Source organism: Sinocyclocheilus rhinocerous, unplaced genomic scaffold (genome assembly GCF_001515625.1).
Source record: "Sinocyclocheilus rhinocerous isolate Xijiao unplaced genomic scaffold, SAMN03320098_v1.1 scaffold1006, whole genome shotgun sequence".
NCBI lineage: Eukaryota > Metazoa > Chordata > Actinopteri > Cypriniformes > Cyprinidae > Sinocyclocheilus > Sinocyclocheilus rhinocerous.
Window position 1 is genome coordinate 23,786 of NW_015630418.1, and position 18,954 is coordinate 42,739.

General features: G+C 33.9%; 2 protein-coding genes across 2 annotated transcripts in view; one reads left to right on the plus strand and one right to left on the minus strand.

Moving 5' to 3' along the window:
- Positions 1-6,624, minus strand: part of LOC107740359 (ATP-binding cassette sub-family C member 8-like) — a 29,715-nt gene extending 23,091 nt beyond the window's left edge. The window contains exons 1-6 of the mRNA XM_016552784.1: positions 6,519-6,624; positions 5,605-5,764; positions 5,101-5,242; positions 4,256-4,377; positions 3,954-4,120; positions 774-971 (exon numbers count right to left, since the gene is read on the minus strand). Coding sequence (XP_016408270.1) covers positions 774-971; positions 3,954-4,120; positions 4,256-4,377; positions 5,101-5,242; positions 5,605-5,764; positions 6,519-6,539 — 810 coding nt within the window. The 5' untranslated portion in view covers positions 6,540-6,624. The remainder of the gene's footprint in view (positions 1-773; positions 972-3,953; positions 4,121-4,255; positions 4,378-5,100; positions 5,243-5,604; positions 5,765-6,518) is intronic.
- A 1,013-nt stretch (positions 6,625-7,637) lies between these two features.
- Positions 7,638-14,702, plus strand: LOC107740350 (secretory carrier-associated membrane protein 5-like). The gene is made up of 7 exons (XM_016552766.1): positions 7,638-7,818; positions 9,214-9,262; positions 9,461-9,580; positions 11,502-11,658; positions 12,485-12,586; positions 12,664-12,781; positions 14,335-14,702. The coding sequence occupies exons 2-7, from the start codon at positions 9,256-9,258 to the stop codon at positions 14,500-14,502; spliced, it is 672 nt and encodes a 223-aa protein (XP_016408252.1). The 5' UTR covers positions 7,638-7,818; positions 9,214-9,255; the 3' UTR covers positions 14,503-14,702.
- Positions 14,703-18,954: the final 4,252 nt, after the last annotated feature.

Here is an 18,954-nt window from a genome sequence, read left to right on the forward strand (position 1 = left end):
ATATATATATATATATACATACTGTATATATAATACTGTTCAAAAGTTTGGGGTCAACAAGTTTAAGAAATGCTCAGCAAAGACACATTAAATGGTTCAAAAGTGACAGTTTTGACAGACAATAAGTTATATTTCAAATAAATGTTGTAATCAAATAAAATGCATCACAGTTTCCACAAAAATATTGTGCAGCACAACTGTTTTCAACATTGATAATAATCAGAAATGTTTCTTGAGCAGCAAATCAGCATATTAGAATGATTTCTGAAGATCATGTGACACTGAAGACTGGAGGAATGATGCTGAAAATACAGATAAATAAATTACAGTTTAACAGAGATTCACACAGAAAACAGCTATTTTAAATTGTAATAATATGTCTGTATTTTTAAACAAATAAATGAAGAAGAGACTCAAAAAAACATTTAAAAAAAATCTTACCAACCCCAAAATAACATGATGTAATAATGAACAATACTACGTTTTCAAATTGAAATTAACTTAAATTAAAACCTGAAATGATATATTAAAATTATAAAATAAAATTATATATTATATTATATTATATTATATTAATTGTATTATATTATATTATATTATATTATATTATATTATATTATATTATATTATATTATATTATATTATATTATTAAATCCTAAATGTCTGCGACACTCAATACAATAAATTGAGACTTTAGACCTTCAGACTGGACGGGGTAAATCCTCATAATGTAATACAGATATGGTGAGCGCAGTGAAGAAAGTTACTGTACCGCTTGCACGTCGAAGGCCTTGCGGAGCCGCTGGAAGTTGGTGAGAGCTCTCATGGAAATGGGCAGCTTGCCGATGGTTTTCAGGTCGATGGGCCGCTTGTGTGCGGAAGTGATGAAGGTGTTCATCCACCAGTATGTGCTCTTAGACAGCAGGTTAACGAACTTGACCTCTGTGGGACACGGAAACCACATGTAGCGCTGAAACCCAAGAGAGAACGCGATCATTAGTCAAGCATCAACACCACACTCCTATGTGCTTTTGGATTTCAAAACCATCGTTCATTCCTTCTTTTGCTGCTGTAACAGATTTACTGTTTTGGGAAGCTTTACTGTTAATGTTGGGACATGGATGCAGGGATTTACTGCAATTACAACAAGAGAATCAGTGAGGAGATCATCCTCAGTGTGCTCTGTGGATCTAGGTTTTGTGAAGAACACTCAAGTTTTTCAATCAATTAAAAAACAAAGACCACATGTTGAAACAAATCCAACAATGGCTCTTCCCAGACTCTGTATTTCACGGCATTGATATTTGTCTTCTCTAGAATAACAGGAATTGTTATATTTGACTTCAGTCACACAAATCAACATTTTGTCTGTTACAAGAGCATTGGTTGGAAAAGACATTCATTATGGAGTCAAAACCATGGCACAGATATTTGTAAAAGAATGAAGCATTGCAAAAGAAAATAAAAGTATTTAGCAAAAATGAACATGCTTTACAACATGAAAACATGAAAAAATGAAGTATCACAAAAGAAATACGCAGTAATAAGTATTGTCTTTCAAAAAAAAAAAAAAAAAAAAAAGCCAATTTTTTTTGGGCTTTTTGAAACAGGGTGGTGCACTACCTGGAGAGGCTTATACTCTGCTAAACTTATTTCCCACTGGGGAAAAAAGGGCATAACCAAAATAGTGCCGCCCAGTGCTGACAGAATCCTGATTTTAAAAGATCTTTCCAACATTCTTCTCAAATGGTCATCAAGCCTTTTTAGCTTGTTTTAAAACAATCCATTAAAAAATAATAATAATAATAAATGAAGTATTTACAAAATGTTTACAATGTGAAAAAAAAGTCTAATTTTCATTGGCTTTTTGAAACAATTTCACTTTTTTTTGAGTAATCTTTGTGAAAAGAAGATTGGTTAATGTTATTGAAACGCACTGTTAGCGAACTTCAAAACTTAATAGTATATATATATTTTTTAAACTGTACATGAAGATGTAATATTAAAAAAACTATAATGAAATAAAAGGCCTCTTAAATGCATTTAAAGAGAGACACATTCATGACTTTCTTAACACTCAACACAATAGAAAACTGACAAATTGAATTATGAAATTACATATAAAGATGTCGTGAAGTTCTACGTAAGTGGGTTAAAAAAGCACTCTTAAGTTTAACTAATTACATTTAATATACATTTAAAATATAATGCATATTCCTTTAAACGTAGATAACATGCAATTAAGTGTCTAAAGAAAAGCGCACTCAGTTCACATTGAAGTATAAACTTTTTAAAAGTAAATTGTACTTCTTTTTCACAAAGGATGCTCTAGTAAAACTATTAGCTTTCTAAAACAAGACTTGTTTTGCACACATCTAGATACTTTGTTTCCAATTGTTCAAACTCCAGAATTACTTATGTTTATGTCCAAAAACAGACGATGCATCATTTTCTTGACCAAACCATGAGGCCAAACGAGGTCCGGTTATGAGCCTGGATTATCCCCGGTGATGAGTTATGAACATTCATTTCTAAGCAGTCGTAAATTCAAGACCTGGATTGAGTCTCTGTTCTCTTCAGAAGAACACAGCCATCCTGATAAACAGCTTAGCAAAGCCAGCGGAAAGTGAGGGATTGGCCCCCGTCCAGCGAGAAGTGACAGCTGTCAGACACAAACAGAAGTTCATTGTGCGCTGCGGTGCCACTGGATTCAGCTGGAAACTACAGCCAGGCTCTCCGTATTTTAATCTCACATGGAGCTGGAGCAGCACGATTATGCAACACACAGAGGAGATCATGCCGTACCTAAAGCGCTAGTGTCCTGACATGGAGGCAAATGTTTACTAAGTATTTTTTCAGGAAATACATTCAAACATATATTTTTTTCCTGCCAGATAATACCAGTAAAGAATAATAAAGTACATTTATTTATTGATTTGTGTTACGTTATGTTGTTTTTTATTTTATTTTATTTTAAACTTATTTATTAATTGTTTTGCAATAATTATGCCAAATCGTCAATGTCCTCCAAAGTTTTTATTTATTTAATTTTCCCAGGAAAAATTTTCACACATATTTATATTTTTCCAGCAGATTTCAATTGTCTCACAGTAAAAAAAAAAAAAAAATTGATTTAATATTATTATTTATATATTTTATTTATGATTATTTATATTTATATATTAATATTTATATAATGTTAATTATTATAATCATCATCATCATCATCATCATCATCATCATTATTATTATTATTATTATTATATTTGTAGTAATAGTAGTAGTAGTAGTAGTGCCACCATATATTTATTTTATTTTATTTTATTTTATTTTATTTCAATAATTATGCTAAAATGTCATCATGGCTTAATTTATTGTCTGACATGGAGGCGAATGGTTACTAGGTAGTTTTTTCAGACAAGTATTTTTCCAGTAAATGCATTTCACACACATAACGTTTTAATATAAATATTTTTTCTTGCAAATGTGCAATTTAATGATCAAAGATACAATTTTTATGCATGACATTTCTGATGTCACCAGTGGAAATAATGGTAATGGTTTTGTAAATAATGCTCAGTTTCTTGCACAGACCGATTGTTTCACTTCATAAGACCTCAATATATTATCAATCAGGAGCTGCGGGGATTCATTTTGTGTTCCTTGATATGTTTTTTTTTTTTTTTTCTCAAAAACGTACAGCTGCTGACTTGCATTTTATGATTCACAAGGAGCACGGTTTCAGCTAAAACTCTTCTTCACTGTTCAACTGATGAAAAAAAGTCACCTAGATTTTGGATGGCCTGAGGCTGCGTAAATTAACAGCACACTTTCATGTTTGGGTGAACTGTCCCTTTAAACACTGTCACCATTAATCCACTCTCTGTGTGGCAGATATGCATTATTTTACACAACACACCCGCTATGAACAATCCTCTGACCCCGTGCTTACCCTCCGCAGTATCACATTGACCTCGACTCCCAGCAGCAAGCCGTACAGAAGCGCCAGCAGCCCTGTGATGCAGAAACGCAGCTGCCTCAGACCGATGCCGTGATCGTCATACTTCACAAACTTGATGGTTTTGGTGATAAAGGCCAAAGTCCAATAGATCAGCAATGCTGGGTGAGAAGAGAAATAATTCATGAACATATTATGAGACGTTTGCATACTGCACTACATTCAGTGTTTATCTCAGGGATCATAATAACTGCATCAGTCCAGTGTGAAATCATGCTGTCAGGGTCTGTTTATACCTATAAGCAGCTTGGGGAAGTTGGAGGTCTCTATGTTATGGTAATAGACGATGGACGTGATGGCAGCCAGTATCCCGAGTCCTGCCGGCATGTAGAGGTGGAGATGACGGGACTGATTAAACCTGGTGGAGAATTTCATTCAGTCAGTAAATACTGCAGCAGAATCACACTCGTCACGGGCTGAACTGCCTGTTATTATCTATTGTTCTGTGCTGAAAACTAGGCTTTATCTACATGCACATTTGTATTATCTCAATGCAAATAACATTTATTTAAATTCCTAAAAATATATATTTTTTAAGGTTTTTGAAAGTTGTCTCTCCTGTTCAGCAAGGCTGCATTTATATTATATATTAAACTAATTTATTTCTGTGATCAAAGCTGTATTTTCAGCATCATTACTCCAGTCTTCAGTGTCACATGATCTTCAGAAATCATTCTAATATGCTGCTCAAGAAACATTTCTGATTATTATCAATGTTGAAAACAGTTGTGCTGCACAATATTTTTGTGGAAACTGATACATTTTTATTTTTTTTATTTTTAATGATTCACAGATGAATGGAAAGTTCAAAAGAACAGCATTTATTAGAAATAGAAATAATTTGCAACATTATAAATGTCTTTACTGACACTTCTGGTCAATTTAATGCATCCTTACTGATTATACAATATATATATATATACGCACACAGGTTTGTTTTTGTGAAAAGTGGGGACATCCCATAGGCGTAATGGTTTTTCTACTGTACAGACCGTATCATGACTAAATAACTGCAAAACTGTCAAGCACCAATGGGCTGATAATGACTGAATCGAAGCCATCGTTTAGTAGTTGTTCTCACCCGTCCGACACGATTCCCTCAGCGATCTCACACACCAGCACAAAGAGCAGGACGATGGTGAGCAGCCAGCGGAAGTTATGACCGGGGAAATGAAGCCACGTGCTGTGATGAATGTGAACCTTAGAGCTCTGACTGCCCCAACCTACGAACACAACCACACCAGCACACAAAACCACAGCGTCTTAAAAGCTTAAAAATAAAGCTTCTCTACCTATAACATCAATGCAACCTTTCCATTGCACAAAAGGTTCTTTTTAGATTATTAAAATGTACTTTACATTAAAAAAAATTGCTTCTTTTAAAAACTGTTCATTGAAAGGTTCTTTGCGGAACCAAAAATGGTACGATTTGGAAACAGTTGAGTGCAGCTGTGATTTTTCTCAATGCACTTGAACAATGTTTGATATTCTTATCTGTGTCTTGGAGGACCATATTTGAACCAAGCCCAGGTTCATAATGAGTTGTTCTCAGGTGCAAAATGTGAAGTCTGAGAAAGCGTCTCACCGATGAAGAGGATGGGGAAGGTGCTAAACAGCAAGAAGACATGAGGGACGACACCGAGAGCGTCCAGAAAGCAGCCGTTATTCAGCAGGCCATTATCAACCTTATATGCTGAGGAGTTATCAGAGCCACAGAAGGACAGAGTCGAGTTGGAGACGGGAGTCTGCAGAGACCAAACAGACAAAGAGGTTTGTAGACACAGAAACAGGCGGCAAATGCAGCAGTTATGGGAATATATGAATGCAGCAGACCAATCATTGTGAAGGATGTGTTGTGTCTGAAGCACTGGGGTGTCCTCAGGTAAAGCTACTGTAATCCTCTGATCCACGGTTTGAATTAAAAAAGCCATATTGCAATTGCAATATTGAGATCCTTAAATCATCTTTTTGCTGCAGCTTCAGTCTCACTGCAAACATCATATCAGTTTCATAAATAAACCATAGCCTATACTGCCCTGCATGTGAATATGAATTATGAACTATAAAAAGTGTGCAATAAATGAACTACTTCTTCCTGATCTTTGGTAAAAATTACTTTTGTTGTGATTCCTTTAGGTAGTCAACATTCCGTTATATATAAAATTATTTTTGATAATTAAAAACCAGGTTATTTGTGCAAGTAATATTTCAATCAGATCTTCTTTTTTTTCCCTATAAGGATGAAAAACAGCAATTTTATTTTAAAAAATGTCAGTGTCTTTTTTTCTTCACAATACAGTATTTTGCAATAGTTACGACAAGTAAAATAATTTTAAAAAACGATGTAATTCGAGCTTGTTTTAACATTTTTAAATCGCATGTTCATGAAAATGTAACATTTGAGGAGACGATGTTTTTAAATATGAAAAAAGCAAGTTCAAATTATTCTCCAGTGGGAAAAAAACACATGCATAATATTCATCTGTTCAAACTACTCACCGTTCTGTATCCGCGCATCATCTTCACAAGCGGTTATTTCATCTCCCCCGCGACGACTGAGTGCTTTTCCAGCTCTGAAGCCAATATAAAGACGAGGTCTGATCTGCCTGACAGGAGAGATTATCAGTCCTCACTCACTGTCATTAATCTCCACCCTCATCCTCGCTCTCCTTTCATGCATTTGATCCCATAACGTCACCAAATAATTAGGAAATGCATAATTATAACGACAAATAAATGCCTTATTTATCTATGTACCTCCCAAAGTGAAAACATTATCCATAAGATGAATATATCAGTTGCATTCATAAGTGTATTTGAGCGTTTTATGAGTTTAATTACAGTACAAATCAAATGTAATTGTAAGGGGAAAATGTCGTTTGTACATTTATAAGCATGATAGACCTAAGAAATTAAGCTTTAAAGTAGATACGAGTTGACATAGAAACTCTGCCACGCAGTGGTAAAACAATGCAAATGCACGAACACTGAAACATATTTTAGAAACAATTTTAACTCAGAAATTGCTAGTAAATTTCATAAAATAATTGACTTAAACTTGACATACTGAATTTTAAATAGCGTTTTTGTAAAACGTAGGCTACTCCAAAAATCTTTCCTTTATTTAGAACATTTTATTTTATTTTTATTGTTTTTACAGTGAGGAATAACTTCACTCTATATTCTCAGGAGTTTATAACAGTTTTCATAATTGATCTAATAATTTACACATTTATGTTGGTTGTTGATAAAAATATGTGAAACACATATTCGCCTTTTTGGACATTTATTAGGTGCACTTGTTAAATCCTTTTCTGAGGTATTTGAAATCTCTTGTGATTAAAATACGAATAACTTTACATATGTAGAGAAGAACATCTTGGAGAATGCATTCGTTTATATGCATGAAAATACTTGATGATCAAATACTTGATAATGATAACGAGGTCAGTCGTAGGTCGAAGGTTTCCGTCTTTAACACGTCCACCAAACAACAACTTCAGCACCGCGGACAGCAACCGCCATCCAGCGCGGTGATTGGCCAACGAGGTGGAAGAGGGCGTGTTCAGAACGTAATACTGCACTCCTATTGGGTAAAATCCGAAAGCGTAGTCATTGGTGTGTCTGGATATGCGAGGAATGTTAACTCAATGAAGATTACAAGACACTTTAGAAACAATCTGAAGAAACGAGCGTCTCTGCTTCCTTTAGTTTGCGCTGTGCTTGATTTGGTGTGAAAGCGTGTTTAAGTATGCACTAGAAGTCATGTTACTGTAGGGCTCTCGGTGTGCAGGAGAAGGTAAGGCGATTATTTTCCTCTCCATTCAGTCTCTGAGTTTAGCTTGAGCTGACATGATGGATGGATTTCATTTGCTCACTGTTTGTAGTAAATGGCCGCGAAACAAACAAATGCAGCATTAGGGATGTAAGCAATAGTCCGAAGATAAATGTTGAGACGCATTTTAATGTGTCAGTATAGAAAACACACACACTTATAGCCTATCTGTGATCCTGTCTCTTAATCCAGGAGCTTTTAACACACTCCCAGCCTGCAGACATCCAGACATGAAACACTATCAGCTTCAAGAGAGTTCAAAGTGTCATAGTTTTAAACAAAGCATGCAGTTCTTCAGCTGGACTTTGAATATAACACGATTTCAGAGATCTTTTTGCCTCCTGTTTGTCCATGACTATATTTAAATGCCCACATATTTAGGCTAATACTGTATGTACCTCATGCACCTTTTTTAAAAAATATATATATATTAAATTAACATAGGCTATAGTGTCAGGTTGGAAGTCATTAAGATCTTTTAATGTTTTTAAGATAAGATCTTGTAATGTCTGTTCACCAAAACTGCATTTATTTGATCAAAAATGCAGTAAAAACAGTAATATTATTATAATTTAAAACAGCTGTTTTCTATGTGAATCTCTGTTAAACTGTAATGTATTTCTGTGATGCGCAGCTGTATTTTCAGCATCATTACTCCAGTCTTCAGTGTCACATGATCTTCAGAAATCATTCTAATATGCTGATTTTGTGCCCAATTATTAGCGATTGATTAATAATGGTTCCTAATATAATCAGTGCTGAAGTTTCTGCTGCTTGGTATTTATGTGGGAACTGTAAAACATTTATTCAAGATTATTTGATGAATAGAAAACCCAAAAGAACAGCATTTATTTGAAATATTGTGTAACTTTATAAATGTCTTTACAATCTGTCACTTTTAAACAATTTAATTCACCCTTACTGAATAAACATATTCATTTATTTGTCCTTTTGTGTTTGTGTATCATAGTTAACACCAAAATATCGTGCAGCACAACTGTTTTCAACATTGATAATAATCAGAAATGTTTCTCGAGCAGCATATTATACTGATTTCTGAAGATCATGTGACACTGAAGACTGGAGTAATGATGCTGAAAATACAGCTTTGATCACAGAAATAAATTACAGTTTAACACATATTCACATAGAAACAGCTATTTTAAATTGTAATAATATTTCACAATTTTGTACTGTATTTTAATCAAATAAATGCAGCTTTGTGAGCAGAAAAAAGGTAATTGTTTCAAACTCTGTGACAACTTGCCCCTACATGCCCTACTGTTGGTCAGTGTTCATTGTTCTGTAAATGTTCATAATGTACATTGAGCTGATCATATGTATGTTCTTCACTTGTAGATTCACAGCTCTTAAGAACAAGTAGCCAACACCAGTTTCCCAATGGCTGGTAAGCATGCTAAATCAAAACTAACTAACTAACCAACCAACCAACCAACCAACCAACTAACTAAATAAATTCTTAATACTACTACTACTACTACTACTACTAATAATAATAATAATAATCATTCATTCATTACAAAAGTATAAACAATAACAAAGTGCATTTTGCATGTATGCATTATTCTGTTTATTTGTCCTGTAGAAAACAACTTTCCTCCTCTGCCTGGCTTTATTCCTCTGAAGCCGTGCTTCCACCAGGACTTTGAGGAGATTCCTGACCAGCACCGCACCATGTGCAAGAGACTCTACCATCTGTGGATCTGTGAGTCTGGAAAACACACCAAACCAACCTAAAATAATAACCAGGTCTAATACACAAGAGATGCTGCTGGGAAAATATCTACTCATGTTCTGTCTCGGACCCCTAGTGGTGTAAACTGTGATTGCAGGGAGTCTGTGGAATCTTTTTTTTTTAAACCAATGTATGTTTGAGATAGATTAGTATATATTATTAAGTATTGTATATTTTTACAGTATTTTTACCTGAAAAGCCAATCAAAAACCAGTAAGTAACCTACATATCTTTAAAATGTGCAAATATTGCTAAATAATATTATCTTGCTTATTATTGAGATATTGCCGCAGCTTCCCCTTGTGATGAAGTGTGCCTAATTGTATTGAATGTGCACTTATAGTGTACATCAAATCTTAAAAGTATAGTTTAAAAAAAACTATGCCCAGAAAATATATTAATGAAATAAAAGGCCATTACAGTGACTTTCATAACTGTGTTTCTTTAACTACACTTATAGTGCACTTTGTAATAATGTCAATAACTGACTAACATACTAAAGCACATACAATTTGAATGTACTAAACTGCAACTTCATCATTATAAACATGTAATTACAAATATATTAAGTATTTGTTTATTTTTGCATATTTTTGACATACAGTACAGGTGCATCTCAATAAATTAGAATGTGGAAAAGTTCATTTATTGTAACGTTGAGAAACACTGGCCTGTTTATTACAGACACACTGCTGTGGATGACAGCGTATCAGGCTGTGCTGTATTACATTAATAATGCTCTTCTCCTGCTGTAGATCATACTTGTAGCTGCTCCTGCCAAAGGTATCCTCTCTTTGTTGTTTTTGAGTGACATGGCATGCTTTTCTACAAATTCTACTTATTTATTATTATTATTATTATTATTATTATTATTATTATTATTAATTCAATGTATTTTTCCCCCTTAAATTCCTAGAATTATTTAAAATATTTTTTCATGGCATGGAACCAGTATTTTTTCTTTTTTTCTTTTGGTCATTAAGTAGACTGCATGTATGGGATCAGATTCCTGATGACGCTTAATCCCACCCTGATTTACATGAAACTCTACCCGCAACATTTGGAAGAAGAAGCGCAGAACGTGGAATAAAGAGCAAAGGGAAAAACAGCATAAGCAAAAATATGTGCAAAAAATGTCTGAGAGCACAAAAAACTGAGAAATATAACCAAGGAAAACATGATTTTGTGTGCAAAAATATGTGCAAAAAATGTCTGAGAGCACAAAAAACAGAGAAATATAACCAAGGAAAGCATGATTTTGTGTGCAATTCGGATAATTTTGCATTAATATTTCAGTTTTGTGCAATATGATTTTAAATGTGTTTAAAGATTTGATTCATGCTTATAATTTTTTTAAATGCGTTATTACATTTTTGATTTACACTTATTATTTTTTGATCCGTGACCATTGTTTGCTATTCTTAAAACTTTGCTTTCATTTTACATTTTGTGCAATATAAATTTACTTGCGTTTTTAAATTTTGGTTTCACGCTTGTTATTTTTTTTATCTGTGACTGCAATACATTTGGCGGGAATATGATCCCATATGCATGTCACAGTTGTGTGTAACACAAGTGTATTTATTGGCTAAACTGCTCTATCTCTGTGTTCAGTAAGCGTGTGTCTTCAGCTTATATGACATCCATAAGCTTTGTTCAAATGCAGTGCAGTAGCTGAGATGCTGGATTGTGGGTCCTCAGGTTACTCTGCTTGATAAAGCATTTCTCTCTCTCTCTCTCTCTCTCTCTCTCTCTGAAGTGGTGTAAGTGAAAGGAGGAGCTTTATTCTCTTGTACACTCTTTGGAACAGAAGGGTTTCTCTCATCTCTGATCCATCTGTGCAGATGTCCAGGTGTGTTTGTGATGGTTTAATAGTCTGCTGTTGTTCCAGTGTACGGAGTGACGCTGCTGGTGAATTTCTTGGGCTGTATGGCGTGGATGTTTGGAGGAGGAGGAGTGACTAACTTTGGCATGTCCATCATCTGGGTTATTCTCTTCACCCCCTGCTCTTACGTGTGCTGGTTCAGACCCATTTACAACGCCTTCAAGTGAGCATCGGTTTACCTGTTTATTATCCGATTATATTTATACAGTGGTTATGTTATGTATCATTATTTATTTATTCATTCTTTTTTATTATTATTATTTGACCATTTGGATTTTATTAAATGTATTATTAATATTTGTTAATAAAAATAACAACACTATTGATTAATAATATTAATAATAATAATCATCATTATCACATCATCATGATAATATGGTAAATGTGTAATGAATCGATTATTATTATTATTATTATTATTATTATTATTATTCCGACCCAATTATTTTTACAGATTATATATGTGTGTGTGTGTGTGTAAATTTTTGAAACATCATTATTATTATTATTATTATTATTACTGAGCAATTTATTATTTTACTAAATGTATTAATAATGGTAGTAATAATAATAATAATAATAATAATAATAATCATCATTATACCACTATCATAATATTAATAATATGGCAAATATATAATGAATCCATTTTTCTTCTTCTTCTTCTTCTTCTTCTTTCTAATAATAGTAATAATAGTAATACTAATAATTTTACATTATTATTATTAATAATAATAATAGTAGTAATACTAGTAATAATAATAATTTTACATTATTAATACTAATACTAATAATAATATATTTATCATTATTTATTATTAATACTATTTTGTACTTTATGAATACATTTGTATTTTATGAAATGTATTAATATTTGTTAATTATCTTTATTATCATCATCATATAGTAAATGTATATTGAATTCATAATGTTATTATTATTAAGGGTTCATTATACATTTACTGTACGGTTTGTTTGTTTGTTTTCAGGACCGACAGCTCATTCTACTTCATGGCGTTCTTCTTTGTCTTCATGGCACAACTTTTCATCGCTATAATTCAGGCCATTGGAATACCAGGATGGGGGGTTTGGTAAGATCGTGCTATGATTTATGCTTAATTAATGAACACTCTTCTCTGTACGTTCTGGTCTGATCTCTGTGTTTCAGCGGCTGGTTGGGCACCATCTCCTTCTTTGGCACGAGTATCTTTGCCTCCATCATCATGTTAATCCCCACCCTCATGTTCACCGCAGTCGCTGCCATCTCATTCGTGGCGCTCACGAAGGTACGGCCCTCTCTGATCTATGAAAGCGGGACTGGTTTAATAGATTTAATGGGTTTGCCTCAGTGTCTGCGCAGTCGGCCTGTCTGCTGCAGCTCGTTTAGCTCACATGTCTGTTGAAGACGAGGGGCTGCTTTGTTGTCTGATGTGTCATTAAATGTAATGCTGGAGCGTGTAGTGCTTGCTAATTAGATGCGAGAGTAAATAAATCATTTACCTTAGTATTTGTGGGTTTGCCTCAGTGCCTGCGCAGTCGGCCTGTCTGCTGCAGCTCGTTTAGCTCACATGTCTGTTGAAGACGAGGGGCTGCTTTGTTGTCTGATGTGTCATTAAATGTAATGCTGGAGCGTGTAGTGCTTGCTAATTAGATGCGAGAGTAAATAAATCATTTACCTTAGTATTTGTGCCTGAAAAGCAGAAGCCAATGAGAATGGGTGATAAACGACCTACCAGTGTTATTTTAGTATGATTGAGATAATATTATAGTTTAATATTTTGTAAATGCATTTTTTTTTTTTTTTTTTTAGTTTGTATTTTTTATTCCAATTATTATTATAATGTTTTTTTATTGTAATATTTTTTTTTGTTTTATATTTTTTTTAGTTTTTTTAGTTTTTTTTTATTGTCTATAACATTTTTATTCATTATTTTCGTTATTTCAGTTTTATTATCGCTATTTCAGTTGTAGTTATTTTAGTACATAAAGTTAAACTAAATGAAAATGAGAAATGCTGCCTTGGCAATTAATGAAATACATTTAAGTTTTGTTTATATTTTATTGCATTGCAGTTTAAGTTATTATATTATAAAGATATTCTCAGCTTCTCTTTTGAAAAAGAAGTAACTGTATTAAATGTGCACTTGTAGTGTACTTCAAATCCTAAAAGTATATCTTTTTAAAAACTTCATGACTTTGTTTTTAACACTTAAATACACTTTAAAAGTGCACTTTGAAACGATTTAGATTTATTTTTAAAGTACATTTTAAATTATGTTTATGTTACGTTTAAAGTTAATATCTTTTAAATCTACTAAACTTTACCTTTATAATTGCACATGTAATTAAAAACATGACATACAAGTTTCAATGGAAATGACATGAAAGTATGTTTTAGTTGATCATAAATGCTTCTCAGTAAATTCAGCAGTAACTTTAACTATTTGTGACCCTGGAGCACAAAAGCAGTCTTAAGTCGTTGGGGTATATTTGTAGCAATAGCCAACAATACATTGTATGGGTCAAAATTATAGATTTTTCTTTTATGCCAAAAATCATTAGGATATTAAGTAAAGATCATGTTCCATGAAGATATTTTGTAAATATGTATATATATAGGAAATGTACATGTAGTTTATATAAGCCTCGTCTGTGAAACCGGAGGTAATTGTTTTTGATATATATATATATATATATAAATTTAAACTATATTTTCATTTAACTAGAAATGTAATGCGGAGTCTGAAAACATTAATTCAGTTCACACTTATTCTTTTAAAGAGAGTTGTTTCTGTAATAAGTATCCTGGTTTAAATTGAATATTGCTGGTGTTTGCCAGGTTCATAACTTCTATCGCGGCAGCGGCGGTAGCGTGAGTAAAGCGCAGGAGGAGTGGGTCTCCGGCGCCTGGAAGAACCCTCATGTGCAGCAGGCGGCTCTGAACGCAGCGATGCAGGGGCCGCAGACGCCGCCATACTCCTCTCCCTCTTACGATAACACCGTGTAAAACACAGCCCAGCCAGCAGGCATCAGAGCATACAGGCCCAGAAACACCAGGTGGAACCAACCAAGTAATGCTTGGGGTTTTTCGTTTTTTTAATGTAAATGTTTGTTTTTTTCTTCTATGTTTTGCGTCTATTTTGGCCTATTTGTGACCCTGGAGCACTGGAGTCTTAAGTCGCTGGGGTATATTTGTAGCAATAGCCAAAAAACACTGTATGGGTCAAAATTATCAATTTTTCTTTTATGCCAAAAATCATATTTTTATATTTTTGGCATAGCATTTTGGTGTAGTATTACGATATTAAGTAAAGATCATGTTTCATGAAGATATTTAGTAAATTTCCTACCGTAAATATATCAAAACTTAATTTTTGATTAGTAATATGCATTGCTAAGAACTTCATTTGGACAACTTTAAAGATGATTTTCTCAATATTTAGATTTTTTTGCACCCTCAGATTCCAGATTTTCAAATAGTTGTATCTCGACCAAATATTGTCCTATCCTAACAAACCATACATCAACGCTTATTTATTCAGCTTTCAGATGATGTATACATCTCAATTTCAAAAGATTGACCCTTATGACTGGTTTTGTGCTCCAGGGTCACATTTGCTCCCAGCTAAGTAAAATATGTTCTGAGAACGTTTTTCGAACATTCCCATTAAGTTATGAAACCTCCAGTTTTTAAAACTTTTTTGGACATTTAATTGTATCATTTTCCAAACATTCCATGAACGTTACATTTGAATGTTCTCTGAACATTCTGAAACAAGTAGTAAGATAAAGTCAAACTAAAATGTTTCATAAATTAAACATTCTAATGAATAACGTATAAATGACATTTGTGTGCTAATGTTTTGAGAACACTATTAAAGACCAGATACTGTAACTCTGAATGAACATTGTATTAATTTAAAAATAAAAAAAAATAGATAAACTCAAACTAAAATGTTTCATAAATTAAACATTCTAATGAATAACGTATAAATGACATTTGTGTGCTAATGTTTTGAGAACACTATTAAAGACCAGATACTGTAACTCTGAATGAACATTGTATTAATGTTACTGGAAGAATATTTGATCATAACTTTCAGAGAACCTCGTCACAACGTTAGCCAAAGTTCTGAGAACATTTCCTGTTAGCCGGGTTGCTCTTATGCGACTGTATTAAATTATGAATGAGTTTATGTAGATTAAAATGTGTAATGTCATGGAAAAGTTGGACATATCAGGGAATTTAAAAAATGTGATTTCTAGTCTAGAAAATAATAAAATATGTAATACATCATGGAAATTCCTAGTCTTTTTTTTTTAATATCAGTTCAGCTAGAAATTGTCTGTGAATTGAAAAAGATAGAAACATTTTATCTTTTAATTACAAACCACTAACAATGTATATGCATTTTAGTTGTGAATATATTTTTCTAGTTATTATAGTTATTGTTTTAAATTATTTGATCTTCTAGAAACGGCTCAAGTGAGTGCAATATCAATTAAATAACTTCTAAAATATTTTAGTATTCATGAAAGGACTAGATGAGTACTGTATTAAGTAATTAGGGGGTGTTTACATGACACAGTTTCTGTGTGTGTGTGTTTTAGCTGTTCATTTACATGACAGCAGCATTTCAGAAGCCTGAAAACACAAAAAAGCGCAAAGTGCAAGTTTTTGAAAACGATACAGTTACCGTCTCCATGTAAACCATAAAAACGTGAATTTCTGAAAACGGTTACAGTATATCATGTGCATGCGTATTGCAACCATAATACAGCGTTTTTAGTTGTTTACGCGGATCCGTGTGAGTGGGTATCATTTTGGATAACGTTGTCATCTGTACGCAAAACTTTTCAAGAATGCAAAGGATAAATGTGTCTATTTTTAGTGCATCATTGTTGTGTAAATGGACCCTTAGACTTGTTTTATTTGAGATATGTGTATGTGTTGAAAATATTTAGCATGAGGGGCCTCTTTGTTTTGTCTGTGACTTAAACATGGAACGCAGATGAAGCAGTCCTGTTTGAAATGCAAATTTAGCGATTTTAAACATTTGTTGTCCATGTGATATGAAACAAATGGTACTGATTGATAACTTGAATTTAAATAAAGCACCAACATCTATTTGTTTGTTTTTAATGCCATGGCAGCTTCTGTGGCTATTTTCATGCCAATAACATTTCATGTTAACTATATCAGGTCTATTTTGCTAAAAACTCTTAACGTTGTTAAAAATGTCTTCAATCTCATTCAAATACAACATGCTGCATGGATAAAGGGTTCTGACAGCAAGAAATACAAGTAAACCTGTTTGTTCTTTGGGCTTCATGTGAAAGCGTGTTTGTCCAGCAGGGCGCAGTGTTGTTCTATGCTGAGATATTTCCATATGATTATCATTCCCTCTCTTTGCAGACTGGGATTCCCCAGACACACATCACCCAACAGCCCTGACTTGCAGATTGCAAATGGACAACAACACTTAGTCAGGCTAATAACCTGATTCTCACTTAGATGCAAATTTAAGCAGGCGCCTTTTCAGCGTGGACATCCGTCGAGCATGCGTTAGATTAGATTGCTGAAGACAATAAATGGATTTGTCTCATGCTCCCTTTCTTTCTCATCATTTGTATCTCCCTGCGCAGAGCAATGATGGAATCGTTCGCATTAGAGTTTGACACACGGAGCATCCCAGAAGACAACAGCACTAACCAATGCCATAAACATCACCGACGTCCTCTGATTTAGCACAAAGAGACACGATTTGCACTAATACAACTCAGAGATCGTATAATGAAGATGAGTATATCTCCCAGCTTAAATCAAATTGTTTTATACAGTATTACCCATAAAGTCAGTGCCATCACAGTGAAACATATGTTCCTTATATCAGTGCATACTGACTATATCATCTCAAACCCGGACTCAAATTGGCTTGTAAAGGTAGCTACATTATATTACTGACAGCAAATGGCCCGAGTGTTTAGTGCTCCTATAGATCAACCGGTAAATGACACTAGCAAGGTCAAGGTCATGGATTGGATTCCCGAGGAAACACATAATAATAAAAAATAGGATGTCACTTTATATGTTACAGTTCTGTAAATAACAACCTAGTGCATTTGTGCAGTTAGTTGCCTACAATGAACATGGCCATAAAATAACTGATGTAACACTATTTATAATCAAATATTGAACATGCATATTAGTTTGATCAGTATTGCAACTAGGCGGTATTTCCTGTATAAGTGAACATAAATAAAGGCGGAAATTAGAATGGAAATTACAGTAAGATTTGCTTTAGGGTTTATCTCTGAATATTATTTTCTCTGTGATACTCACTACACGAAACATCTGCTCTTCTGTTGCTTGTATTAGAAGGGAATTAAGTAATTCTGAACAGCATTCAAGTTAAATTAGTGTATAACGAGCTACGTGACGGGATGCCGCTCTGCGTCACGTGATGATAACAACACTGTAACAATAACTATAAAGATTCACATCTCTGCCGCTTTAAAGCAACTGTATGTACGTTATATTGAAATGCCGTTTTAAAATCATTCTGATGATGCACTGGCTTCTGTGTCTTTCCCACGTTTCCCTCAAACGTCTGTTCTGGGAGTTCGCGAGTTTAGTGAGCGGGTACGAAATCCCGCGAAAATAGCGGATCGCTTTATGGCAGTGCGGCTGCATCCGAAAGCGCATATACTCTCTGATTAACTATTTATTTTGGATAACCGATTACGTAGCGTCTGTTAAAAAGTGCGTTTTATATAGTATGAATGTGTGTAGTATATTATTAATAATTGTGCAATATCAAATCACACAATACAATAATAATCAAGCTTTTCATGTGCTTTACTATATTAGTCAACACCATAGACTATATAAAAACATGGACGTAGTGTCCGTGACGTCACCCGTAGATTTCCGAAGAGCGTTTTTGAAGCTCAAAAGTGGGCGGAGCCGGCCGTCGCCATCTTGGCAGCGCGTCACCGCGCGTCACTCCCGGATAATCGAAAATGGGCAAAGAGGCGGGAGCAGGTTGCTGAAACCACGCCCACCTAGCTCGACGGTGGTGGCAGGTGGTCCCTTTTACTGCCAGCCTCTAGCGGCCAGTTGATGAATTACACTTCCGTGTTGGCTTCACGAGAGAGAGGGGGAGGTTGCCGCTTGGTCAACACATAAAAATTGCACTTCCTTAAAGCAGCACACATTTAAAAAATGATTTTCAAGTAAAACTTAACATTTTTTTACAAAGTGCACTTTTTAAAAGTCTACTTAAGTGTGTTAAGAAACAGTCATGAAAGTGCTTTTCTTTAAGTCACTTAAGTGGCCTTATCTGCAAGAAAAGTTATATATATATATATATATATATCTATGAAAACATGTCATTTCATATATCTATAAGAAAGATATATACACACACACACACACACACACACACATTATATATAT